This window comes from Anolis carolinensis, chromosome 5, assembly GCF_035594765.1.
Source record: "Anolis carolinensis isolate JA03-04 chromosome 5, rAnoCar3.1.pri, whole genome shotgun sequence".
Taxonomy (NCBI): Eukaryota; Metazoa; Chordata; class Lepidosauria; order Squamata; family Dactyloidae; genus Anolis; species Anolis carolinensis.
In genome coordinates, this window is record NC_085845.1 from 17920017 (window position 1) to 17941864 (window position 21848).

General features: G+C 39.3%; 1 protein-coding gene across 6 annotated transcripts in view; it reads left to right on the plus strand.

Moving 5' to 3' along the window:
- aff1 (ALF transcription elongation factor 1) overlaps positions 1–21848 on the plus strand; it is a 172062-nt gene that overhangs the window by 73708 nt on the left and 76506 nt on the right. For 5 of the 6 annotated variants that reach the window (XM_062981848.1, XM_062981850.1, XM_062981851.1 and 2 more), the window contains 2 exons: positions 6849–6969; positions 8792–9700. In XM_062981848.1, coding sequence (XP_062837918.1) covers positions 6849–6969; positions 8792–9700 — 1030 coding nt within the window. Of the gene's footprint in view, positions 1–6848; positions 6970–8791; positions 9701–9769; positions 19916–21848 lie in introns of those variants that run through there. The other variant, XM_062981854.1, reaches the window with a different exon arrangement.

Consider the following 21848-nt stretch of genomic DNA (forward strand, 5'->3'; position numbering starts at 1 on the left):
GCATGCAACAGAGATCCCAAGGCTTAGTGAAATGCTGAGCCTTTTCAATGTAGAGGTTTTAAAATGTGAACTTTCAAGTATATTTCAAGATCCAGGTTAAAACATTTCTTGTATATAAAGAAGAATCAGGAGAGCAGGGTTTTAAAAAAAATGTAGCAAGGGCAAGAAATAATCATGGCATTTCCCAGTCAGAGGATATTGACAATCAGCACATCTGCTGTGTAAGAGAAGACCGTTATTTTGCTAGAAAGACATTCTGTTACAGGGTCAAGAGCACGAAAGGCTGTTGTCTAAATAAGGCCTATGGAAAGGCAAGAGATGTAGAAAGGTTAAAAAAATGGTAGGACAGGGACATGTGCTTCATTTCACATCAGCGTCAAATACTGAGCTGGCACATGGCAGGATGGGTTGCCTTTTGTGATACATTTCCCCATCAAGATTTTAGTGAGAAGCAGAACTGGATTCTGTGTGACTAATCTTCTGATGAATATCAGGAGGCAATTTTTACTGCTCTTTACAGAAAAAAAAAACAAACCATCCTGACCTTTTGGAAAACGTTGCAAGGAAAGCTCCACTCTTGGTTTTGAAAAAGTTGAATTGGAGGCTTCTCACAGCAAGGAGATTGTAGCATTAATGAGGAAAGAGTCTGATTAAGGCTCATGATTTCCTGCAGTTGTGTTCACTTTAATTTTTAGTAGCAAGAATTACTGAGCGTTCTAGAACGGAAATACATCACAGATGAATATATTATCCACCCTCTTCTTTACTGCAGATAATGTATGACGTGATTGGAATAAAACGTTTCCTCATTTTTAAAAAAAACTAAACCTTAAAAGCATTTAAAAACCAGAGAGATTTTAAGGTTCTTGTAAATATGAGTGGGGCTGTGGTGGCGCAGTGGGTTAAACTGCTAAGCTGTAGAACTTGCTGACCAGAAGGTTGGTGGTTCAAATCCGCAGATGGGCTGAGCTCCTGTTGTTAGCCCCAGCTTCTGCCAACCTAGCAGTTTGAAAACATGCAAATATGAGTAGATCAATAGATACTGCTTCAGTGGGAAGGTAACAGTGCTCCATGCAGTAATGCCAGCCACATGACCTTGGAGGTGTCTACGGACAACAGTGGCTCTTTGCCTTAGAAATGGAGATGAGCACCATCCCCCAGAGTTGGACACAACTGGATTTAATGTCAGGGGAAAACCTTTACCTTTACCTTTAAATATGAACAGATTTAACAAATCAGGGTAATCCACTGGTGGCAGCAGGCTGAATGAGAACTTAATTTAGCTTTCCCAAGTTCCAATTCAGCACGCATTTATTTAATTTTCTGCAATGTTAAACTGGTTTTTTTTTTAGTTTTCTTGAAATGCACTTGACTAAGACTCATGCAATTGCAGCTGTTAGTTTGAATTTTAATGTCACTGTTGGTGTTATGACATGGAATAACAACCTTAGATTTTTAATATAAACCCAAAAACAAGTTAGTGAAGTGCTGGAAGAGTTCTTGGATATGATCCCTCAGGGCTATTTACATCATTCCACATACCTACAAGAAACACAAATGAATTTGATTTGATTTGGAATGAAAATATCTCTCATCCTTTGTTCTACCTTGCATGTTGGTTATGCCTAATTTTGATTTTATTATTCCTCTTTTATTTATCACTTCCCCCTCACTTGCTTGTCTTCAAATCCATTTAATATGTTAATGTGTCTAAGGCATAATTTCAGTTTTTAAACTGCCAGATTTGACAGGCATTATGTTTTCCATTTCCTGAAGGAGTACAGCAGAACATGGCAATATTTAGGAATTAAACATTTTACAGGCACTTGCATACAGTATCTAACATCATTGTAATTCCTGGTCTTTGAATTGTTTTTCTTTTTTATGAAATGATGTTTTACATCACCTTGGCACTTTGGAGTAAAGTTGATTATTTCATCTGTGTTTAATAGATTTTTTGGCATGCTCCTCATAAATGGGTAAAACCTTTGATGTTCCTGATGTGAATAGAGTCATGTGGAAAGTAATGTTTATGGGGTTATAACTCCTTTTTTAACATGATGCAGCTACATATGTGTGAAAGGTACCTCTTTTGTCTGCAACATGGTTCTATTTACGATAGCCACAACCAGTAGTGATGCATTTATGCCACTTTTGAACCCATTTGTCACATTCACATTGGGAAAACTCTTTTGGGCACTCCCTGATCCAGTATCTGAGAACACCTTCCACCTTATGTACAATATTGAAATGCTGTCCCCAAAAGCTTTTCTTCATTGAACCAAAGATGTGAAAGCCTGAGGTGACCAGATCTGGGCTGCAAAGCAGACCAGACTTTATATACCTGAAGTACCTATGTGACCCAGAAACCAAGAATCAGTCCATGGAGTGATGCTTTAGCTCTCCGGCACCAAAGACACTCAATAGCCAGTGCCAGGCATAGAAGGTTATGGTTTATGTCAGACTCAAATACTTAATTTGAGTCTGTTACAACAATGAATGGTGACCACTGCATTGCATCACTTTGGAAATGCCTGGTCTCTATGTTGTATCACTCTAGAGAGTGCACTTTATATTCCTGAAGTAACAAAGTGACTTTCAACCGTTAATGGGTGCTAATACAACATTTTTTTCCATTTCCCCCCAAAATTGTTTTTTTCCCAGGAATTTCCTCCCTCATGGCTTCAAATTTTTTTCAAAATGTTGACATCTCCAGTTGGCTTGGGATGGTAGTTACTTTGATTGGAATGGTCTATGGTATTGTTGCACAGATAGCTTATTTTAAGCTTAATGCTTGTCCCAGTAAGATGGTTCTGAGTTTGCACTTCCATTTAGGAAAGTTTCAGAATTAATGTTGCCACTTGGATTGGTGTTTTTTTTATTTATCTGTCTCATTTACAAGAAAGGAATTCTGGATTAGAAACCTTATGAACAGCAATAATGCAAACACAATGGATAATTAAATCAAAGCTACACCCCACATAGAAGCGTTTTGGTGTTTCCTGCTCTTCTTTCCCATCCACTCCCAAATGTCTCTTGTTTTAAATTCATTGTAGCTGTAACAAGTGTGTACTGCTGATATGTGGATGACAGAGCCAATGGACGGTGCCTTATCTTGCAATCCTGTTTATCTTTTGGTGTAGTGTTTATCATTTTGGTGTAGTGTAATGCTCTGAACAGGTAAAGGGAGCTGTCAGTGGCACAAACAAATTGGCATAATAAGCTGATTGAGTGTAAGCCATCTGACAAAAGCAATAACACATTTTGTTAGGTGATGCTGGAATGAAATGACATAGTGAGGTTTCCCCTGTTTTGTGAATTATTTACAATCTTTAATCCACTTAGGGATATTTCTCGCTGAACTGGTCAGAACTTGAGCGCATTGCCTGAATATTGTACCATATTAGTTGGCCAATGTGAAAATTAGAGATATTGCCTGTTCCTTTAAGGATTGTTGTTGCTGTTGTTGTGAGCCCACAAGTTGTTTCTGACTTATGGTAACCCTTTCACTGGATTTTCTGGAGCTGAAATTGTGTTATTCACATGTCACTCACTGGATTTCCCTGGCATTGCAGGGAATTGAACCCTTATCTCCAGAAGCATAGTCTCCAACTCTCGAACCATTAATGACCCTGCTGGCAATCTAGAAGGGAAAATATTTAACAGGTATTGATTGCTACTTGCTTGTGTGACAACCAACACTTCCTTCAAACACAATCTACACAGTCATAAAATGTTTTCCAGTTTTCAGTCAGTATGAAGCACTAGTGTTGTATTGTGTAAAATATTTGGTTTACCCCTCATCCTGCTGACATATCTGAGAATTAGGAGAGACTGGGTGCATCTATACTGTAGAATTAATGCAACTTGATACCACTTTAACTGCCATGGCTCAATGCTATGGTCTAAGTCTTTAGCCTTCCATGGCATTGAGCCTTGGAAGTTAAAGTGGTGTCCAACTTCATTAATTCTTCAGTGTAGATGCACCCATCGGCTCTAGTAACATCATCTGATTCAGACCGAGTGAAACGAATGGGGCTGGTGCTGGATTATTTCCTTGTTATATTAAGTTGGTTTGTATGAGTTGGAAGAAGGATACAGATCAATTTGAGAGCAGCCAGGTTTCTTACATAACACTGTTGTCCTCTGGCCGTGCACATCTGTCTTTTCTGCTTTGTATTGATAAGAGAATAATAATGGTTGGTTTAAAGGCTCTGGTTCTCACACAGCAGTTGTTTTTGAACAAATCAACATTTGGAGGCTTTTTAGGAGCTTGCTTGCATAGAAAATCATTGGAAAGACAGTAGTTTATTTCCCCTGTTCCTGGTGCGTGACTGTGGGTAATAATGCTCCAAATTCAATCCAAGCATGAAACCCCCAAAGTCGCTGTTCCTTGGGAAAATGGATTTGCTCCAGTTTTCATGGTCTCAGCAAGATGCGAACTGGCAGGGTGTGGAGCGAGTCAGGGAAGGACAAGATAGAAGGGGTTTGAGCTGTGGGGAAGCCAGTGTCATTTCCACAGACATTTTCAGGGAACATCTCTCTTAGATGCCCTTATTGTTGCTCCTAGGGGCGATTACTATGACTCATTTGTATTTTTTAAAATTTTAGCACTTCTGAGCCATCTGTAACATGGTGGTTTAATACAAAGGTAAAAACAAAATTTGGAAAAACACAGTCAGGTCAGCAATAACACACAGAGAAACATACGGCCAAAATGGAGCTGATCAGTATTACAGTTGACCATCCACATTTGTGGATTAAACTTTTTCAGATTAGACTATTTGCAATTTTGATTAATATGTTCTCTTTTGTTCCCTAAGCATAATTCTGTGGTAAACATCTGATTGATATTGACTATGGACTTGAACTAGAAGACCTGGGGTCCTAGAAAGAACACTTTTTTAGGCATTTGTAGATCCACCAATGCAATTCTGGTGGAAGATGGCTACAGAGGACCTAGAGATTCCTAAGACTGGTGTTTTCTCAAGTTAAAAGGTGTTTTTAAAATTTACTTATCCGCACTTCCACTAGGATGCTGTATCCCTATGCCATGAAATCTTGATATCAGATTTAAAAACCTGGGGATTTTAAAAAGCTGGCTTCACAATAACAACTTTTTGAGGCAGATGGTGCATAATTTGGGAATACTCCTAGATCAGTGGTTCTCAGCCTATGGGTTCCCCGGTGTTTTGGCCTACAACTCCCAGAAATCCCAGCCAGTTTACCAGCTGTTAGGATTTCTGGGAGTTGAAGGCCAAAACATCTGGGGACCTACAGGTTGAGAACCACTGTCCTAGATGCATCTGAACTTTTCTGTTCAGACAGCTGTGGGCTTTCCTGGACAGGAACAACCCGACCATAATCATTCTTCCATTGGTGTCTTCCTGGTTAGGCTGTTAAGAATTGTGGGAGATGAAGTCCAAAACACCTGGAGGGCTGAAGTTTTCCCATGCCTGGACTACAGCATACTGTACTATGCTGTATGCCAGGTTACCCATGATGATGCAGTTGAGAATTGTAGTCAAATATATTTAGAGCACATGTCTCAAACTCATGGCCCACCAGCCGATTCCAGCCTTTCATGTCATTTTATGTGGCCCTTCAGATGCTGGACTACAACTCCTGTATTACTCAGCATTAGACTTCATGACTAGAGCTGATGAGAGATGTGATACAGTAACTTCTTGGAGGCTGCAATTTCTTCTGTTTAGTCAGGATAGTAGGGTTTCAATTTAGATACAACGCTTTTGGATATATGATTCCAGACTTTAAAATGTTTTCTAACCTTTCCCCAACCTCAGAGCCACTAGTGCTGTTGGATTACAATTCCCATTATCCCAGTCCACCTGACTCATAATCAAAAGTTATGGTAGTTGTCATTCAATTACAAACGAAAGAGTACCGACCACTATGTAAAACAATTATAGTTGGATTCTCTGTCCATGGATTCAATGGCCCTTTGACGGCAACCATAAGGCTGATGTGGCCCTCAATGAAAATGAGTTTGACACCCATGATGTAGAGGGCACTTATTCGCGGAGGCTAGGAACTGGCATTGCTGTCCTTCTCCCTACCCTATGGCTATTTGAACCAGGAAAATTGTAGAGACTTCTTGTGAGCAATTTTTCCCCAAGCACTATGCGTCTTCTATAAAGCAGTGTCTAAAGGGGGAAAGTGCCTCCACATCCCCTGTTTTCCCTTTTGGAAGCTCCAAAACAGAAGAGGGAGTTGTCTCTCCCTAATCTCTCGGATCCATCTGGTAACAGAAATGAAGAATGTGATGGCGAGAGTAGATGAGCCACCACTTCTGCTTTTAAACAGTTGCACTGAGGATCTTGGAAAAAAAGGCTTGGTGGTGTTTGTATTTATTTATTTATTTATTTTATTTAAAGAGGCATTTGGTTTCTAATACGTTGTGGCAGATGGAGCTTTCTATAGCGGGTGTTGAGTTTCTTTTAAATGTGTTTTTCAAAATAGATCAGTGGTTTAATTGTGGTTTGACTTTTGTATTAGTAATTTCATAGTCGCCAGCAGGTATAATCTGAAATTTTGTGGCAGGTGAAAGATTGGAGGGGTATACATTAAACACATACATACATGCATTTTTTTCTACTTAAAACGTTTCTCTGTCTGCAAGTAGGTTAATTGCTTTATATGTGGCATTACTGCATGCCTGTAGGCACAAGTCTAGGCACTGTGTTTTGTGTCAAATCTCCTGCTTTCTTTCTTTAATTGCTTTATTTTCCAGTTTTAAAAAGTGTTTCTGTTGAAAATGTGGAACTTCCACTATATAAGAGATAGAGGTGCCAGACAGTAATTTTTTCCGCTCTTCTTTTCTCCAACAGCTTGTACAATGAACAGAGGAATTTGCTCCGCATCCAAGCAAAAGAGAGAAGGAATCAGGAAGCTCACCAAGAAAGAGAGACGTTCCCTGCGGCCATTCCCCTCTTTGAAAAACCTTACAAGGTATCTAGGCATATCTTATTGCATTACAATTTGAAGGGTAGGCCACAGCAGGGTCCTTATACCATCAATTACGTTCTTTCTAGAGTTAGAGCAAGCCCTCATCCTTGTACGTTTCTGCATGTTTCACACTTCATTTTTCATCACTGCTGAGCAGTGGCCATGATGGCTGGGGCTAATCAGAATTATTCCAAAGCATAGTAGTGAGGCTTAGACAGATTTCCATTTCAACTATTGCTGCTCCACAGTGGTATGTGAGTAGTAGTTGCAAAAAAGAGGATCTGCTCCTGCTTTCTAGCAGTTTAATCATTTTCAATTGACCATGCTCCTCTGTTGAACCTGACCATTTTTGAGGTCTTGTAGGGCAGCCTTGATCTTTAATTGATTTTTCAGGCCTTGTATAATGTGGTGTTGTTGTGTTGTTGTTGTTGGTTTTAATTGGTTTTGGATTTTATGATAGTTTGATTGCCTTTTAACTTCTGTATGCTGGTAATATTAACTATATTGGTTTCAATGGTAGTAAGCTACCTTTGGTCTCAAACAGGGAAAGGGGCAGGATATAAATAACTGATGCCCAAGTTCATGGGTCCGGTATCCACAGTTTCATTTATCTACATCCAACTTCTCTTCTTTCTACGTTCTCCAGTACAACTCTCTGTTATTCTTTGACCAGATGTCCTTCATTTCTTTAGGGTTTGCATGTCCGTGCAAAATCTTGGAATATACTCCCCAGAAATCATACTGTAGTAATAGTCATGATAATCTTTTTAAATTCTCATTAAAAATAATGTAAGCACTGTACACATATTTAAGTTTATTTCAACTTATGATATCATCCTCCTTTATGAATAGGCCAATATATATACTGTATATACTTGAGTATAATCCGACCTGAATATAAGCCGAGGCACCACTTTTACCACCAAAAAACTGGGAAAACGTTGACTCAAGTATAAGCCGAGAGTGGTAAATTTCAGAAATAAATTTACATTAATTGAGGCATCAGTAGGTTAAATGTTTTTGAATATTTACATAAAGCTCAAATTTAAGATAAGACTGTCCAACTCTGATTAAATCATTATTCTCATCTTCTTCAATGTAAATGTGCTTATATATCATTTTAATAATAATACAGTAAAATAATACATGTAATAATAATAATAAATACAGGAAAATAATACATTTAATAATAAATAGAGTAAAATAATAAATGCAATAATAATACTAAGATCAGAGTGAAATGATACATGTATTAATAATAATAAAAAATAGAGTAAAATAAATGTAATAGTAGCAACAATAATAGAGAAAAATAATAAATGTAATAATACCGATAATAATAGGGGAAAATAATAAATGTACCATATATTCCCGAGTATAAGCTGACCCAAATATAAGCCAACCAGGACCCTCACCCGAGTATAAGCCGAGGGGGGCTTTTTCAGTCTTAAAAAAGGGCTGAAAAACTAGGCTTATACTCAAGTATATACAGTAAATATTTGCCTATGACCCTTGTTTCATTTCCCTAAGCAGTGCAATCTTTCAAGGAGAAGGTGGCCTTCTGGACTGTGGGAGGAAATGGAGTAATTTTCACCTCATTCCATTTCAGCTTTTCAAAAATATTTACTGCGAATTACAACAATTGGCAGCTTCCTAAAACAACTCAGTGGGCGTCTTTGTGGCTGTTAGATCAGACTCCTTTATTAGTCAGATGGACCAGTAATGTTATGGTATTTTTGTCATTCCTCTGCTCATGATGTTTGCAAGGGCTTCCTCTATTGCATTGTTTCCAACCCTCCTGTTCTTGACTGCTTTACCATTTCAGATACACAAAGCAGACGAGCTATCCAATCGAATTCAAAAAATGTTTGGCGATTATGAAGAGATGAAGGAGCTCATTGCCGCCAAGTCCCCGCAGAATTACATAGGGATCCCGGAGAGTGTCATGTCTCTGATCCCTCCGCACAAGCCAGACCGCTCGCTCTTCCCTGAAAAGACCACCAGCGTCCTGCCCCCCTCATTCCAGAACAACAGCTATCACCACAAGCCCTTGGGGCCCCTTCCTTCCAGTGCTCCCACAGCAGGAAACTCTGTGCACTACCAAAAAGCCCGCTCAAGGACTGAACCAGCCTCACAAAGTGGGGGGATGCCCAGCCAACAGAGGCAAAGCCAACAGCTGAGCTACAAGACTCAAGAAATCCCAAGTAGCAGGCGCCAGCAGAAGAGCGAAAGATGCATGGATGAAGATATCACACGGGAGGTGCAAGCTTCCCTTTTGCATCTTTCTCCCCTGTTGTCCACGTTGTCTTCCCCTATTGCACCTTTGTCGCCTCTACATTCCGGCCAGCGTCTCAATTCCAGGCCTCAGAGTAGTAGCAGCAGCAACAGCAGCAAAAAACCTGGGCAGAAAAGCTCTCCTCCTCAGAAGCCGGTGGCTAGAACGTGTGATACTGAAACCCAGGACAGCGTGAGTGCTGCTGTGACTGTTGCTACCCAGTCTTCCTCCCAGACATTTCCCTCATCCTTGTCCTCCAAAACCAGTGCAATAATACAGCAGAAACCGACTGCCTACGTCCGGCCAATGGATGGTCAAGATCAGGCGCCGGATGAGTCTCCAGAGCTGAAGCCTCTTCCCAAGGAATACCATGAACCTTCCTATGGGAAGATAACCACTTTAAAAGCAAACGCCAAGACCAATTTACCCAAACTGAAAATACCTGCTGAACCAATTGAGGTTAGTGAAATGGCTTGTTTTGGTTATCCTTTTGTTATACTGCCCCCAAAAATGTTGGTTTAAATGTTAAGTTTTTCCTTTTTTATTGAGGTCTCTTTATATCAACAACTTGGAGGATGGGTTGTTAATCAATGATCATCCAGTTTGAATATGTTGCATGAAAGCTGGCTTTTAATAGAGTACTGCAGGCTGAGAATCAATTGCTACCCAATGCAAGGGATGGATAATCACCCTTCCTTTCAGTCCAAGGGCATTGAGGCTTCATTCCTCCCACTCCTAGGACCCACAGATTTCCCTGAGAGTAGCAATACTGTGGGCTTCAAGTCCTGGCAAGAAGCACCTTTTTCCATGTGGAATTGGAACCATAAATCCCAAAAGTTTGGGTGAAAAACATACAGCAGTCTCCTTGCCTAATAGTTAAGTCTCCTGCTAGGAAAAAACACTACCTACTGAAAGATTAAAAAAAATTGGGGTGGAAAGAGAAGTTGATGGCAGAAGGGTCTGAGCAGAATGGCAGTAGGCATAGTTTTTCTCTCCAGAATTTGAAAAGATCTGATCACTTCTGGCAAGTACCTTTTTTCCATATTCTTTAGGCGCCTATCATCTATTATTCAAGATAGCCAGATGTGGTTTTCCAATGTATCCCAGTATAGATTTGTGTTTTACTCAATAGACATTTCATTATTGGGTTTTGTTTGTTTTGGTGTGCAATGTTTGGCAGTTTTCTCTATGTTGTATAGAATCAATCATTTCAGAATATCATGTCCATGCAGCTGTAGTTCTTCTGTATTGATTAATCCAAATTAATTAAGAGTGAGCTAAACACACAGAATGGAGGTTTGGCATGGATAAATTTTGCCATTAGCTCAGATATTTCTATTCTTGCTTATTTGTAAGTCAAAACTGTAATTGTAAAATAATCAAGCAAACAAAGCAGCAGGGCAAGCTACAAAATAGCAAGAAAAACAAAAGGAAGTGGTAGATAAATACAAGCTGCAGTAAGGCTCGAATGCTGCCAAAACAGAATTGTTTTCAGTATGTGATGGAACTCCATCAGGAAGAGAGTGGATTCAGTCTGCAGCTTAAAAATTCCCTAGTTTTGCAGTCAAGGTATTAGGCTAGGAATGATGCCAGTGCCTGGAAGGGAATGTAAGGCCCTTTGGATCTCAAAACCATTGAGATTTCTCTCTCCACTCTTCATGAAAGCCAGGGAGAAGAAAAAGAAGCACTTTTCCCCTCTAGTGATCTCCGTTGACATCACATCTTTCGTCAAATGCTGATTGGCTCATTTAACTGTTTGAGGCTTGTGTGTCACCTGCAGCTGTGAATTAATTGTTGACGGCTTCTGCTCACGGCAGCACTGACAAGTTAAGCCTCTCCATCTGAACAGAGGAGTCGGCTTTACTGTGGAGTCAATTAATCCACCATGGATGATTGCGCTATGACTCACTTTGCACTGAAACTAAACCTATACAAGTATTTCTGCTGTTGCAGATTGCCATTTTCAGCATCAAGCATTCAAGTGGCCAGACAGCAAAACTGATCCATGTGAAATCCAGTTACAATAAATAACTTCGTTTGTAAAATATGGGTATGCAGTTTGCTGTGTCTACCGTTATGATCACACAGCACTGCACAACCACATTCTCAGGCCATCCCATATTTAGAAGTAGATATTAGAAGTGTGCATTTTTCATTAGTCCTCGTAATTCGGATCAAATTTGTTAAATTAGTTCTTACAAAGTGATATACAATACGTGGGCATGGCCCACACCAAAAAATTAAGAAATGAAACTTACCCCTTACTTTTTCGATTTAGTTTTGTAAATCTCTGAAAGCTCCAAAGTCAGTTTTATATTCAGTGCAAGGAAGCCAAGCTGGAAGCAAAGCCAGAAGCAAAGCCAAAGACTGCTTTAGTGTCTTGCCTTTCTTCTGTAAATTAATGGCATTAGGAGTGGGGAAAAGAGGGAACAGTGTTTTCTAGGAAGATTACAGAACTCTGGGAATTGTAGTTTGGGAAGGGAAGAGTCCTATGCCAGAGAATTCAAAATGTCCTGCCATAAACTACATTTCCCTGAATGCAGTGCACTGTTCAACATCAGAGGGATTTGCCTCTCCCTAGCCAGCCAGAGTTCCAATAAATTATGATTTTTGTTCCTGTGTTATAAATGTCATTTCCTAATTGGTTCTATCATAAAAACATGGTGAAAGTTTATTAAACTGCAAAAACTTTGTCTTTGTGCGAGGAACATTGAGTTATAGCACATTTTGCTATAGTTTCCAGTCCACCACCTTATTCTGAGGCTGGGTGGCTATCTGTTGGGGGTATGTTGATGGTTTCTACAATATGGTTTTTGTTCCTGGGTTATAAATGTTATTTCCTAATTAGTTGTACCATAACAACATGGTGAAAGGTTATTAAACTACAAAAATCTTGTATTTGCATGAGGGGCATCATGTTATAGCACATTTTGCTATCCAGTCCATCAATTTAACATCATCATTGACCCATTTAACAAAGTTTTTGGTGGAAAAACAAAGTAGTGTAAAACCACTACTTTCAAAGTAAGGATTATGTAATTAAACTGGAAATAATACTTTCAAACAAAAAACATATATTCTTTATTATGTTGTTTATGAAAACTTTGAAAATTCTCCAAAAATCCATGGATAAGTGAAATGTTCTGAAATTTGGTGGGCTAAGAGTGGTAAATGTGTTCTACCATTGTAGTGAGTTTCACCCCAATAGTGGTAAAAATGAGGGAAAAAGGAGCCCCTGGAATTTCCCCATTTATAGTTATTATGCGCAATTACTATAACAAAATAGTAACAGAATTTCATTATTCTCGTTATAGTAGTGAATTTTTCACTAACTATACTTTAGAAACACTTTAGAAATGAAGCACCAACACCCCCCAGTTTTGTAATAACTTTTGAACCATTTTTAATGGACCACACATTCCTAGAAGATATACTCTTTGCTTCTCGTTTTGGAATTATTCCAAATCAGTGCTTAACAATCTTTGGTCCACTAGGTATTTAGGACTTCAGCTTCCAGAAGCTCCAAACACTTTGACCAACATGAGGAATTGTGGGAGCTGAAGTCCAAAACATTTGGAAGATCAAAGATTGGGAACTATTGTTTTAAACTATGGAAATGCCCATCAGGGAGTGATGACGTTTGAAATCCACCATCAGAAATTGTTATACTTTTGAAAATATATATTCATTAAAGATTTTGCCAAAGTAGATACATAAAAATATGGGTAGTAGTGATATGGGATATGGAGAGGAAGAGAAAAAAAGAAAATATACTTGACAGGAATTGAAATTTAAATTGAAAAGGGTGGAGAAGTTCTATTGATCTATTTTGCTACATATGTCATAACACTCTTTAGCACAGCAGAAGGGGTTTTCCTTGCTTCTTTTTTAATTAGGGTGTGTGGTTTTTGGGTAGCACTCTCCCAGGTGAAAATCCCCTATGCCTGTTTGGGTATGTCCACAATCATGTCCCAATAATTATTTCCATTTTTAAGATGGGTGAACAAAGCACAGAGGAGTTGAGTGCCCATAGGTATCAAATGAATCATAGCAGAGTAGTAATTGCTTTCTTTTTGGTGTAATTATGTACTTTTGCTCATAATAAGGACATAATAAGTACACATAAAAAGGCCAGACCATCACAGAAGTCTGTGACCCCATCGACACTGACCATGTAATGCAAACTTAAAACTGTGGCAGTCAGACAACAAACTTCCACAAAATCTCATGAAAGAATGCACACCAGTGCTCTGTGGTTTGTGTAATCCCCATCCAGGCCTCATACTGGTGCCAGGATTTCCTGTGTAATCCTCTGCACAGTGAAACCACTTTCTTCAATATCACTTCCAAACTGCATTAAATAGTTAGTGTAGGTGTGCCCTGTGTCAAGTGGAATAACAGTGTGAAAAGTACTTCCATAGATCATGACAGATTCATGATAGAGTAAAATAAAAGGGAAGAATATTGAATAATGAGGCTTTTATTAAGCTTCCCCACCATATTCCCACACATCTAGAATTGACTATTTTTACAGTCAGCTCAGCTTTTTACCAAGTTTTTGGCTTATCTGCTTTTTGAATGACACATTTTGTAATTAATTTCCTGTTGTGATGGATGACAATCCAAAGCTGTGGCTAGAAGCTTCAGTGTAAGTGGCATTGATCGTGAACAGAGCGTGTTGAATTTTAAATCAGAGTCATTTAATTGGTAAAATGCAGGAAGAAGGAAGACAAACTTAAACAATATTTTTCTATGTTATACATCCTATGTTTGTTGGCAGTATTCTACCGGTATGGTGCCAAAAGGTTTTCGCAATTGTGTTGCTTTTTTTGCGGCTATTTCTCTACCGACTGAATATCTTGATAAAATGCTCCAAATGTGGCATGGAGGAAAATCTGGGATGATATCATTCCTTTTGGAGAAAAAGACAAACAAAAAAAGGCTAAGCAGTATACAGTCCCAATATTTAAATCCATGCTTGGACTTAGAGTGCTGAGTTTCAATTGCATTGCATCCACTGGATTGCAGGTTTTTTTAAAAAAATGGTTAAGAGTGATGGGTGCAACATTTTTTAAAATAAAATATTTGTATTAGGTTTTTTTTCTACCATGATTGTTACCTATCAATCAGAGGATCAATGACTTTGGAATTTCCACATGTTTTTGGACAGCAATTAATTGTTTCCAGAAATTTTGGGAAAGTCACTTTTTGGGATCCAAAACTCCAGAATCCTACAGCCCAGCCTTGTTTTTTTTCCCCCCAAAAAATCTGAATCCATAGCATGTTTTTACAAAATTGAGTCTAACATAATAGAGGTTGACACACTTAGCAAAGCATGGACTTTTGTGTTACATAGAGTGCCGTATATACTCAAGTGTAAGCCGACCTGAATATAAGCCGAGGCACCTAATATTACCACAAAAAAACTAACAAGGGTGGAAAATGCAGCAGCTACTGGTAAATTTCAAAAAATATACCAATACAATTACATTAATTGAGGTATCAGTAAGTTAAATGCTTTTGAATATTTACATAAAACTGTAATTTAAGATAAGAATGTCCAACTCTGATTATGGTATATTAATTATGTTTACTATAGCAGGTGTATCTGGCACTTGTTATAGAATGTCCTCAATAATATGGATGAGATGTTCCTCTCAATTTGGGGAAACACGTCATCCTTCAGATGTTGTTAGACTGCTGCACCCATCACCCATAGCCATTGTTTCCAATAATAAGGGATGATGGGAAGTGTAGTCCAACAGTATCTGCAGGGCCACACATTCCAGTTTCTGTTATACTTGTCTTTAGGTTTGATAAACATAAGCCAGCTGCTTCCTTTGCTTTGGGTTTGCTTTTCAATACAAGTTGAAGCTTGCAACATTGTGATCTACCCAAGGCATTAACTGGCAAAATTGGGAAAAACTAACCTGGAAATTGTATCAGATGGTACAGTCACTATTGAATAGTATAGCAAGTTGAATATGTCAGTTGGGGAAATTGTAACGAACTGCCATGAGAAATCTGATCTCTGTGGACACACTGACATTTAAGCTGGTTCTGTGACACAGCAGAAATAGTGACTGCTCTGAGATGTAGAAGGCCTTTTTTAAAATAATAATGATTCCTTTAAATTAGGAACATCTTGCAACCCCAGGCATAAAAATGAAAAAAAAATTAAAAGATCTCCTGTTCTTTTACTTGGCTTTTGGTTTTATTGAGCACAGTTTGATGCAGGCTAGAATTCCTAATAGGAAGCTGTTGGATCATTCCGTGCATTAGTGGAATTTGCACTGACATGAAAGGCCAGCAAGAACCAGCAGGAAAACCTTGAGCAATACTCCAGAGCAGATGATGGGCAAATGTTTCCAAGGAGGCAGTAATGTGGTGAACAATAGAGATTGTGAAAATTGGGGTGGCAGGGAATGGTGCTGTGCATGTCAATGAGCAAAGAACAATGACGTGAAATGCCACAACCTTCAGTGAGATAAAGATTCAGTGATGCTGGTCTGTCTTTATCTTTCTCTTTCCAAGTGTTGAGGTTGGTGTTGTTTTAAGTCTGTGTTTCAGCTGAACAAGAGATAGTGTTCCTGTAGAGCAGGAGGAGAGAGGAAGACACCTGAAATAAGGATAATCTGAGACATTTTAAATGCCCCTTTTAATATTTCAAGTAGTGCCTGGCATTTAGTGGGAAATGGCTGAGTGGTGTCTGGAAAGGGATTTATTCCTGCTTAAATCTTGCACGGAGAGCAAGGGCTCTTCCACACTACAGTGTTCCCTTACTTATCGCGGGGGTTACATTCCAGGACCACCCGCAATAAGTGAAATTCCACAAAGTAGGGGCACTATATTTATTTCAATATTTACACATTATATTAGTAGTTAGGTAGCCTTTCTCCCTTTGCAAGCCTTCTTCCTGCACTTCTTCCTCTCCGGTGCCCGCAATCCAGCTGGATACCGACGAGAGGGAGGGCACATGCGCAAAAGGGAAACTGGCACCAATTGCGCATGCGCACCTGTCAGAAAAAAGGCATGAAGCAGTGAGGGAGCGAAAAGCGAACCACAAAGTAGGGAGGGAACACTATATATGATTATAGTAATATGGTTCCGTTATTACTGCTATGGTTTCATCCTATGGAATACTGGGAGCCATAGTTTAGTGAGAGGTGCTTATATTTCACAGGCAGAGAGCTCTACCACCACAAATACAAATTCCTGGATTTCATCGGGCACCATCATCACAGCTAAAATAGAATCATAGTTCTACAAGTGTGTATTGTGAAAAAGCTTTTAAGAGACAAACTCCACTGTAAAACAGCATAAGCCAGATTGTTGAATTCACCCCACTATTAAGTCTTTTCCTTAGCTTGTTACCTCCTCATCCTGCTAATGCCAGAAGCTCAGCATTTTTTTAAAAAACAAGAGTTTCTGAATATTATCAGTTGCAGTTAAGAGCGTCAAGAGAGAAGAAACTCAGAACCGTTCCACACAGCCATATAACCCAGAATATTAAGGCAGAAAATCCCACAATGAGCTTTGAATGGGGATATCTGAGTCCACACTGCCATATATTCCAGTTCAAAGCAGATAATGTGTGGTTTTATTCAGCTGTGTGGAAGGGCCCTGAGTCTTACAGAGTATGAATGTTAGATGCAACAACAGAAGTTCAATATTGGAACAAACATAAGAGAATAAATGCCACAGGCAAGCAATTTTGGTGCATTGTGAACCGCTATATGTCACTACATTTTCTGGAAGATAGGAAAAAAGAGTCCTATCTGTAGATTGAGTGTGTGTGTGTGTGTTTGGGAGTGGTGCTTGCACTTTAAAACTCTTTGTCAACTTCTTTGAAAGTCTTTGTTGAAACAACAGCGTAGAAACTAATAATTGTTAGCATATCTGTTCTTCCAGTGAAACCGACCTCAGCCTGGCTCCTGATGGACAAGTCAGGCAGGACTGAGCCCAGAGAAATTGGCCAGTAGAAGTGCCAAGTTATTTTGGCATCCAGAGCTTTCCTTGAGCAATGGCACTGTTATGTTTTGCCAGTTTTCCCATTCTGCTCCATTAATTTCCTCTCATCGGACATACGGAAGGATATTGCACAATACTATCCTGGTGCAGACTCAGAGGTCCAGAGCTGGTGCTCTAGCAAACAGTGTGGAAATAAATAACTTCTGGAAGTTATCATAGAGTCGCCCTGGAAGACCTAGAAAATTTATTGGAGTGGTATCTTTTCTAGTAATTTGCTGAGATGCTGGGGTAACTTTCCAGACAATTGCCTGGAAAACCAAGAAAAGTATCGGTTTTACAGGTAGTGCTAGATAATACATAATAGCCATCTCAACTGGCTCCTGAGGGGATTATAGCAAAACATTGACCATTGAAAAGCAAAGTTTTAGCAAAATTCAAAGTACCAATTTTAAAGAGGAATCAGGAATTCAATACCACTTCCCGGTCTGTGAAGGTAAGATGACAGTTTTGGCTTCATAACTTTGATTCCCAAGTTATGAACAAGATAGGTTCTGTAGGTTTGTTTTTAAGTTGAATCTGGATGTAAGTTGGAACAGGCACATATTTAAAGTGTAACTGCAACACACACACACACACACACACACCTGTTCAGAAGATTCTGTCCCTATAATAATCAGATTTTGAAAAATTTGGCATGTTGTGGAAACAAGGATTAGTGATAAAGCTTTAGTGGAGACACCTTTTCCCCCATGATAACGCTTTCAAAAGTGAATTTCCCTTCCAGGGGGTAGATTTCTCTCCTTTCCTGTTATTAACTATTAATCATTTGTAAGTCAGATGTTTGTAACTTGGGGACTGCCTGTATACACCACAATCTTTGGTTTTAGGCCATCTCATAGTTTACAGAGTGGTATGAAAGTCTCTCTTTGAAAAGCATATGTTTTTGAAGTACTTTCCTAGTTCTTTGTAACTTTTCTATATTTTGAAGCACTGCAGAAATCGTTTTTCAAATATTCTTGCAGAAGAACTTGGCCATGAAACTCACTGAGTGACCATGGTCAGTTCACACTTTTTCAGCCTCAGAAGAAGGAAAAAGCAAATGCCCTCTGAACAGTCTTAGCAAGAACTCCTAGAATAAATCCACCTTATGGTTGGTGGAGTTCAGAAATGACTTGAAGGCGCACAACAAAATTGTTAACCAAATTTGAGCAGGTCAATATTAAGTGCCTGTGATCCTAGAGAGAAAAATACCATGAGAGCTGGTGTTATCTACAGGGCTTTCCATAGAGATGATTGAATGCTAGTTTTCAGAAGTTTCCCTGTCTGTCTGCCTGTGAAGAGATGGTTCGCACAGAGAACAAGAACTGCTTGTACCAACCAGCCACAAGTTTGTACATTTCTGTGGCAGCTTAAAGACTAAACTATGTTCATTGGTAAGGTGCCACAGAACTCTCTGTGTAAACTTGGTGTGTGTATGTGACTCCAGCTCTTGAACATCTGGTGGGGAAAATGGTTCTGAACAAGATTTTAAATATGCCATAAGGGACCTGTTTTTGCCTCCTTTTAGTATTGTAACAGGCATTATCCTTAATTCAGCACAGACACAGCTTAAGCCTATAGAAAGAATTAATGGTCTTAGGTATGTTTTACTCTCAACTGGATTCAAGCCAGTGTATTCTACCATATTAAGTGTACAACTCAGCAACGTGGCTGCTTTGCTTTGTTAATAAATGCTAATTTCTGATGTGTAATTGCCTAAATTATGAAGCATCTTTTGAACATTATTATTGATCAATACATGATGTGTGAACTCCAGTACTTGTAAATAAAAACAGCAGCAAAAACTTTGTTTGCATTCTTGTGTTTGCACAAATAGAAACATCTATGTGTATGTGCAAATCGAAAATAATATTTTTTAAAAAATAGAGAGGGAACAGTTCTAATGGAAATTACTATAATTTCAATATTGCAGAGGAAAGCTGTTATTAATGGATTTATTACAACCGGTCCATTATGAAATAGTGCATTACTTTTATGGAATAGTATTACAAAAAGTGAGGAAGGCTGTACAAATTAATCTTTAGAAACCCTACCAAACTGCAGGTTTGACATACCTAAGTGCCTAGAGAGAGAAAAACCCACTGCTTTGATGTATTTGCTTTTGTATGTAATTCCCATTGGACTTTGGGTTGCATTTTTCTTCCTTATTCTTCCTTTGTGGCTAATGCTTCTTTTCCCTGTTGTATCAAACTAGAAGTTTGAAACAGCACAGATGAAACCTCTCCACCGGTGTATATTTTATTCTAATTTGAACAACTCTCTGTACGGTCTTTTGCACAAGTCAAACCTGCCAAAGGGAAGGATGTTGCCAATTGCGAACGCACAAGGCGCAGTGGAGAGTGTTTTGCGTGGGGGCACACACCACGGCGCAGATTGCTTAGCAACCCTGTACTTGAGGGAGCGTTTTTTTAGGAGAGCAGCCAAGGGACTTGTGCCTGGGAGCGCTTGCTTGCTGCTGCCTTCGCATGGCTCAGTGTGAGGAAGGAGATTAAAAAGTTCTTTCCTGTCAGGGCTCCCTCTCCAGCCGCCCGCCCGCACAAAAGGCACTAACCTTATTGACACTGAGCACAGCTGACAAGGGAATGTATGAAAACAGGAAACCTCTCCTGCCATGTAGGGAGGCGGCAAGACATGTTCACGGAGGTAAGTTGTCCTGGTCCCTGCACAAATATGGTTTGGCTCTGAGGATTTTCTGAAAGGGAGTAGTAATTCAGGGATGGGCTGGGGAAAGTAAGGAAGGTTACTTAAGAGGTCTACAGCCAGATGTTGAATTTCTGTGCTGTTGTTTATAAATAGCCAATAGACTGCTTCAAGGGACTGTCTCGCTTAAACAAACAGGTAGAAGAGAAGTTACCTGGCTGGTAAACAAGGATGGGCTGAGCCATGCCCCTCCTTCCTTCCTTCCTTCCTTCCTTCCTTCGTTCCTTCCTTCCTTCCTCTTCTTACCTTCCCAAGACATTGACAGATAATTGACAAATTGAAGCATATGCACTTCTCCAAACTCCATTGGCACCAAACTCCAGAAAAATGTGTGAGCTTCTGGCTGTTGTGGCAGAAAGTACTATATCTGCCAGGAAGACAAACTAGGTATAAAAGCAAGTAAAATAAATAACAACAGCAACAACAAACTGTGGAAATCTTTCATTTCTGGAGAACTTTTAGTGCTAAGCTTAACTTGGCAGCAAGATTCTTAGCTCCTGAACATAATGGTTTGAGAGTAGGAAAATCACAGCATAAGGGAAAGAAGATTTTTTTTAAAAAAAAAATGCCAGGTGTGTACAATAAATATGTAATGTGCATACAAAGTAGTTGTGGTCCCTGAAATAATTTTAGTATAACTTTCTTTTGAAAAAGAATGCCCATCTTGGGATATCTGATGAGACAGAGATAACTAGTTTTAGTTTCCAAGTTATCATTTTAGGGGAAGATTTTGGAGGTCGGACTTGGCCATGGTGGTCCACACTCTGGTTACATCCTGAATAGATTACTGCAACTCACTCTACATGGGGTTGCCCTTGAAGACTATTCGGAAGCTTCAAATGGTCCAACGGGCAGCACCCAGATTGCTCACTGGAGAGGCGTACAGGGAGCATACAACCTCCTGCTTATATCAGTTCCATTGGCGGCCAGTCTGCTACTGAGCACAATTCAAAATGCTGGCTTTAGCCTATAAACCCCTAAACGGTTCCAGCCCAGCTTGCCTGTCCGAATGTATCTCTCTCTATGAACCATCTCAGAGATAAAGATCATCTGAGGAGGCCCTGCTCTTGGTCCCACCATCTTCACAGGTGCGATTGGTGGGAACAAGAGACAGGGCCTTCTCAGTGGTGGCCCCATGGCTGTGGAACTCTCTCCCGAGAAATATTAGATCAGCTCCCCCCCCCCCCCCGAAGCCTTCAAAGAAAGGTTAAAAACTTGGCTGTGGGATAAGGCTTTTGGTGAATAGTGAAGTGCAATAACAGATTTGGGAATATGTGAAATGACTCAGGAATTGCTTGGACTACGATTATGGATGGCGTGATTTTAATTATGGAGTGTAACGTTTTAAAATATTTAATTTGTTTTAATTTAATTTTAACTGTAATTTTTGGAATTTTATGTGTTTAAGGCATTGAGTCCCTTTCGGGTTAGAGAAAGGGTATAAATATAGTAAATAAATAAATACATTGGGGGGGTAAACTATAATATTATCCAATTTCAGAAAATGTAATAGCACCAAATTGGTGGCAGATTATGGTGGTTGCTTTCATTGTATGATACCTAAGGTTCGAACTGGAAGTCAAGTCGCAGCTGAGTTCTAGTTAAGATAGGTAAAGCTAGGTCATACCTAAAATTATTGTGACAGAAACCCCCTTATTCAGAGTATAGGAAAAAAACAAATCCTTGGATAGCTCCAAGTGAGTCCTATTGGCTGAAAATCACTCTTACTAGGGCCCCATCCACACAGCTAAATAAAATCCCACATTATCTGATTTGAACTGGGATATATGGCAGTGTGGACTCAGATAACCCAGTTCAAAGCAGATATTGTGGTTTATTCTGCCTTGATATTCTGGCTTATATGGCTGAGTGGAGG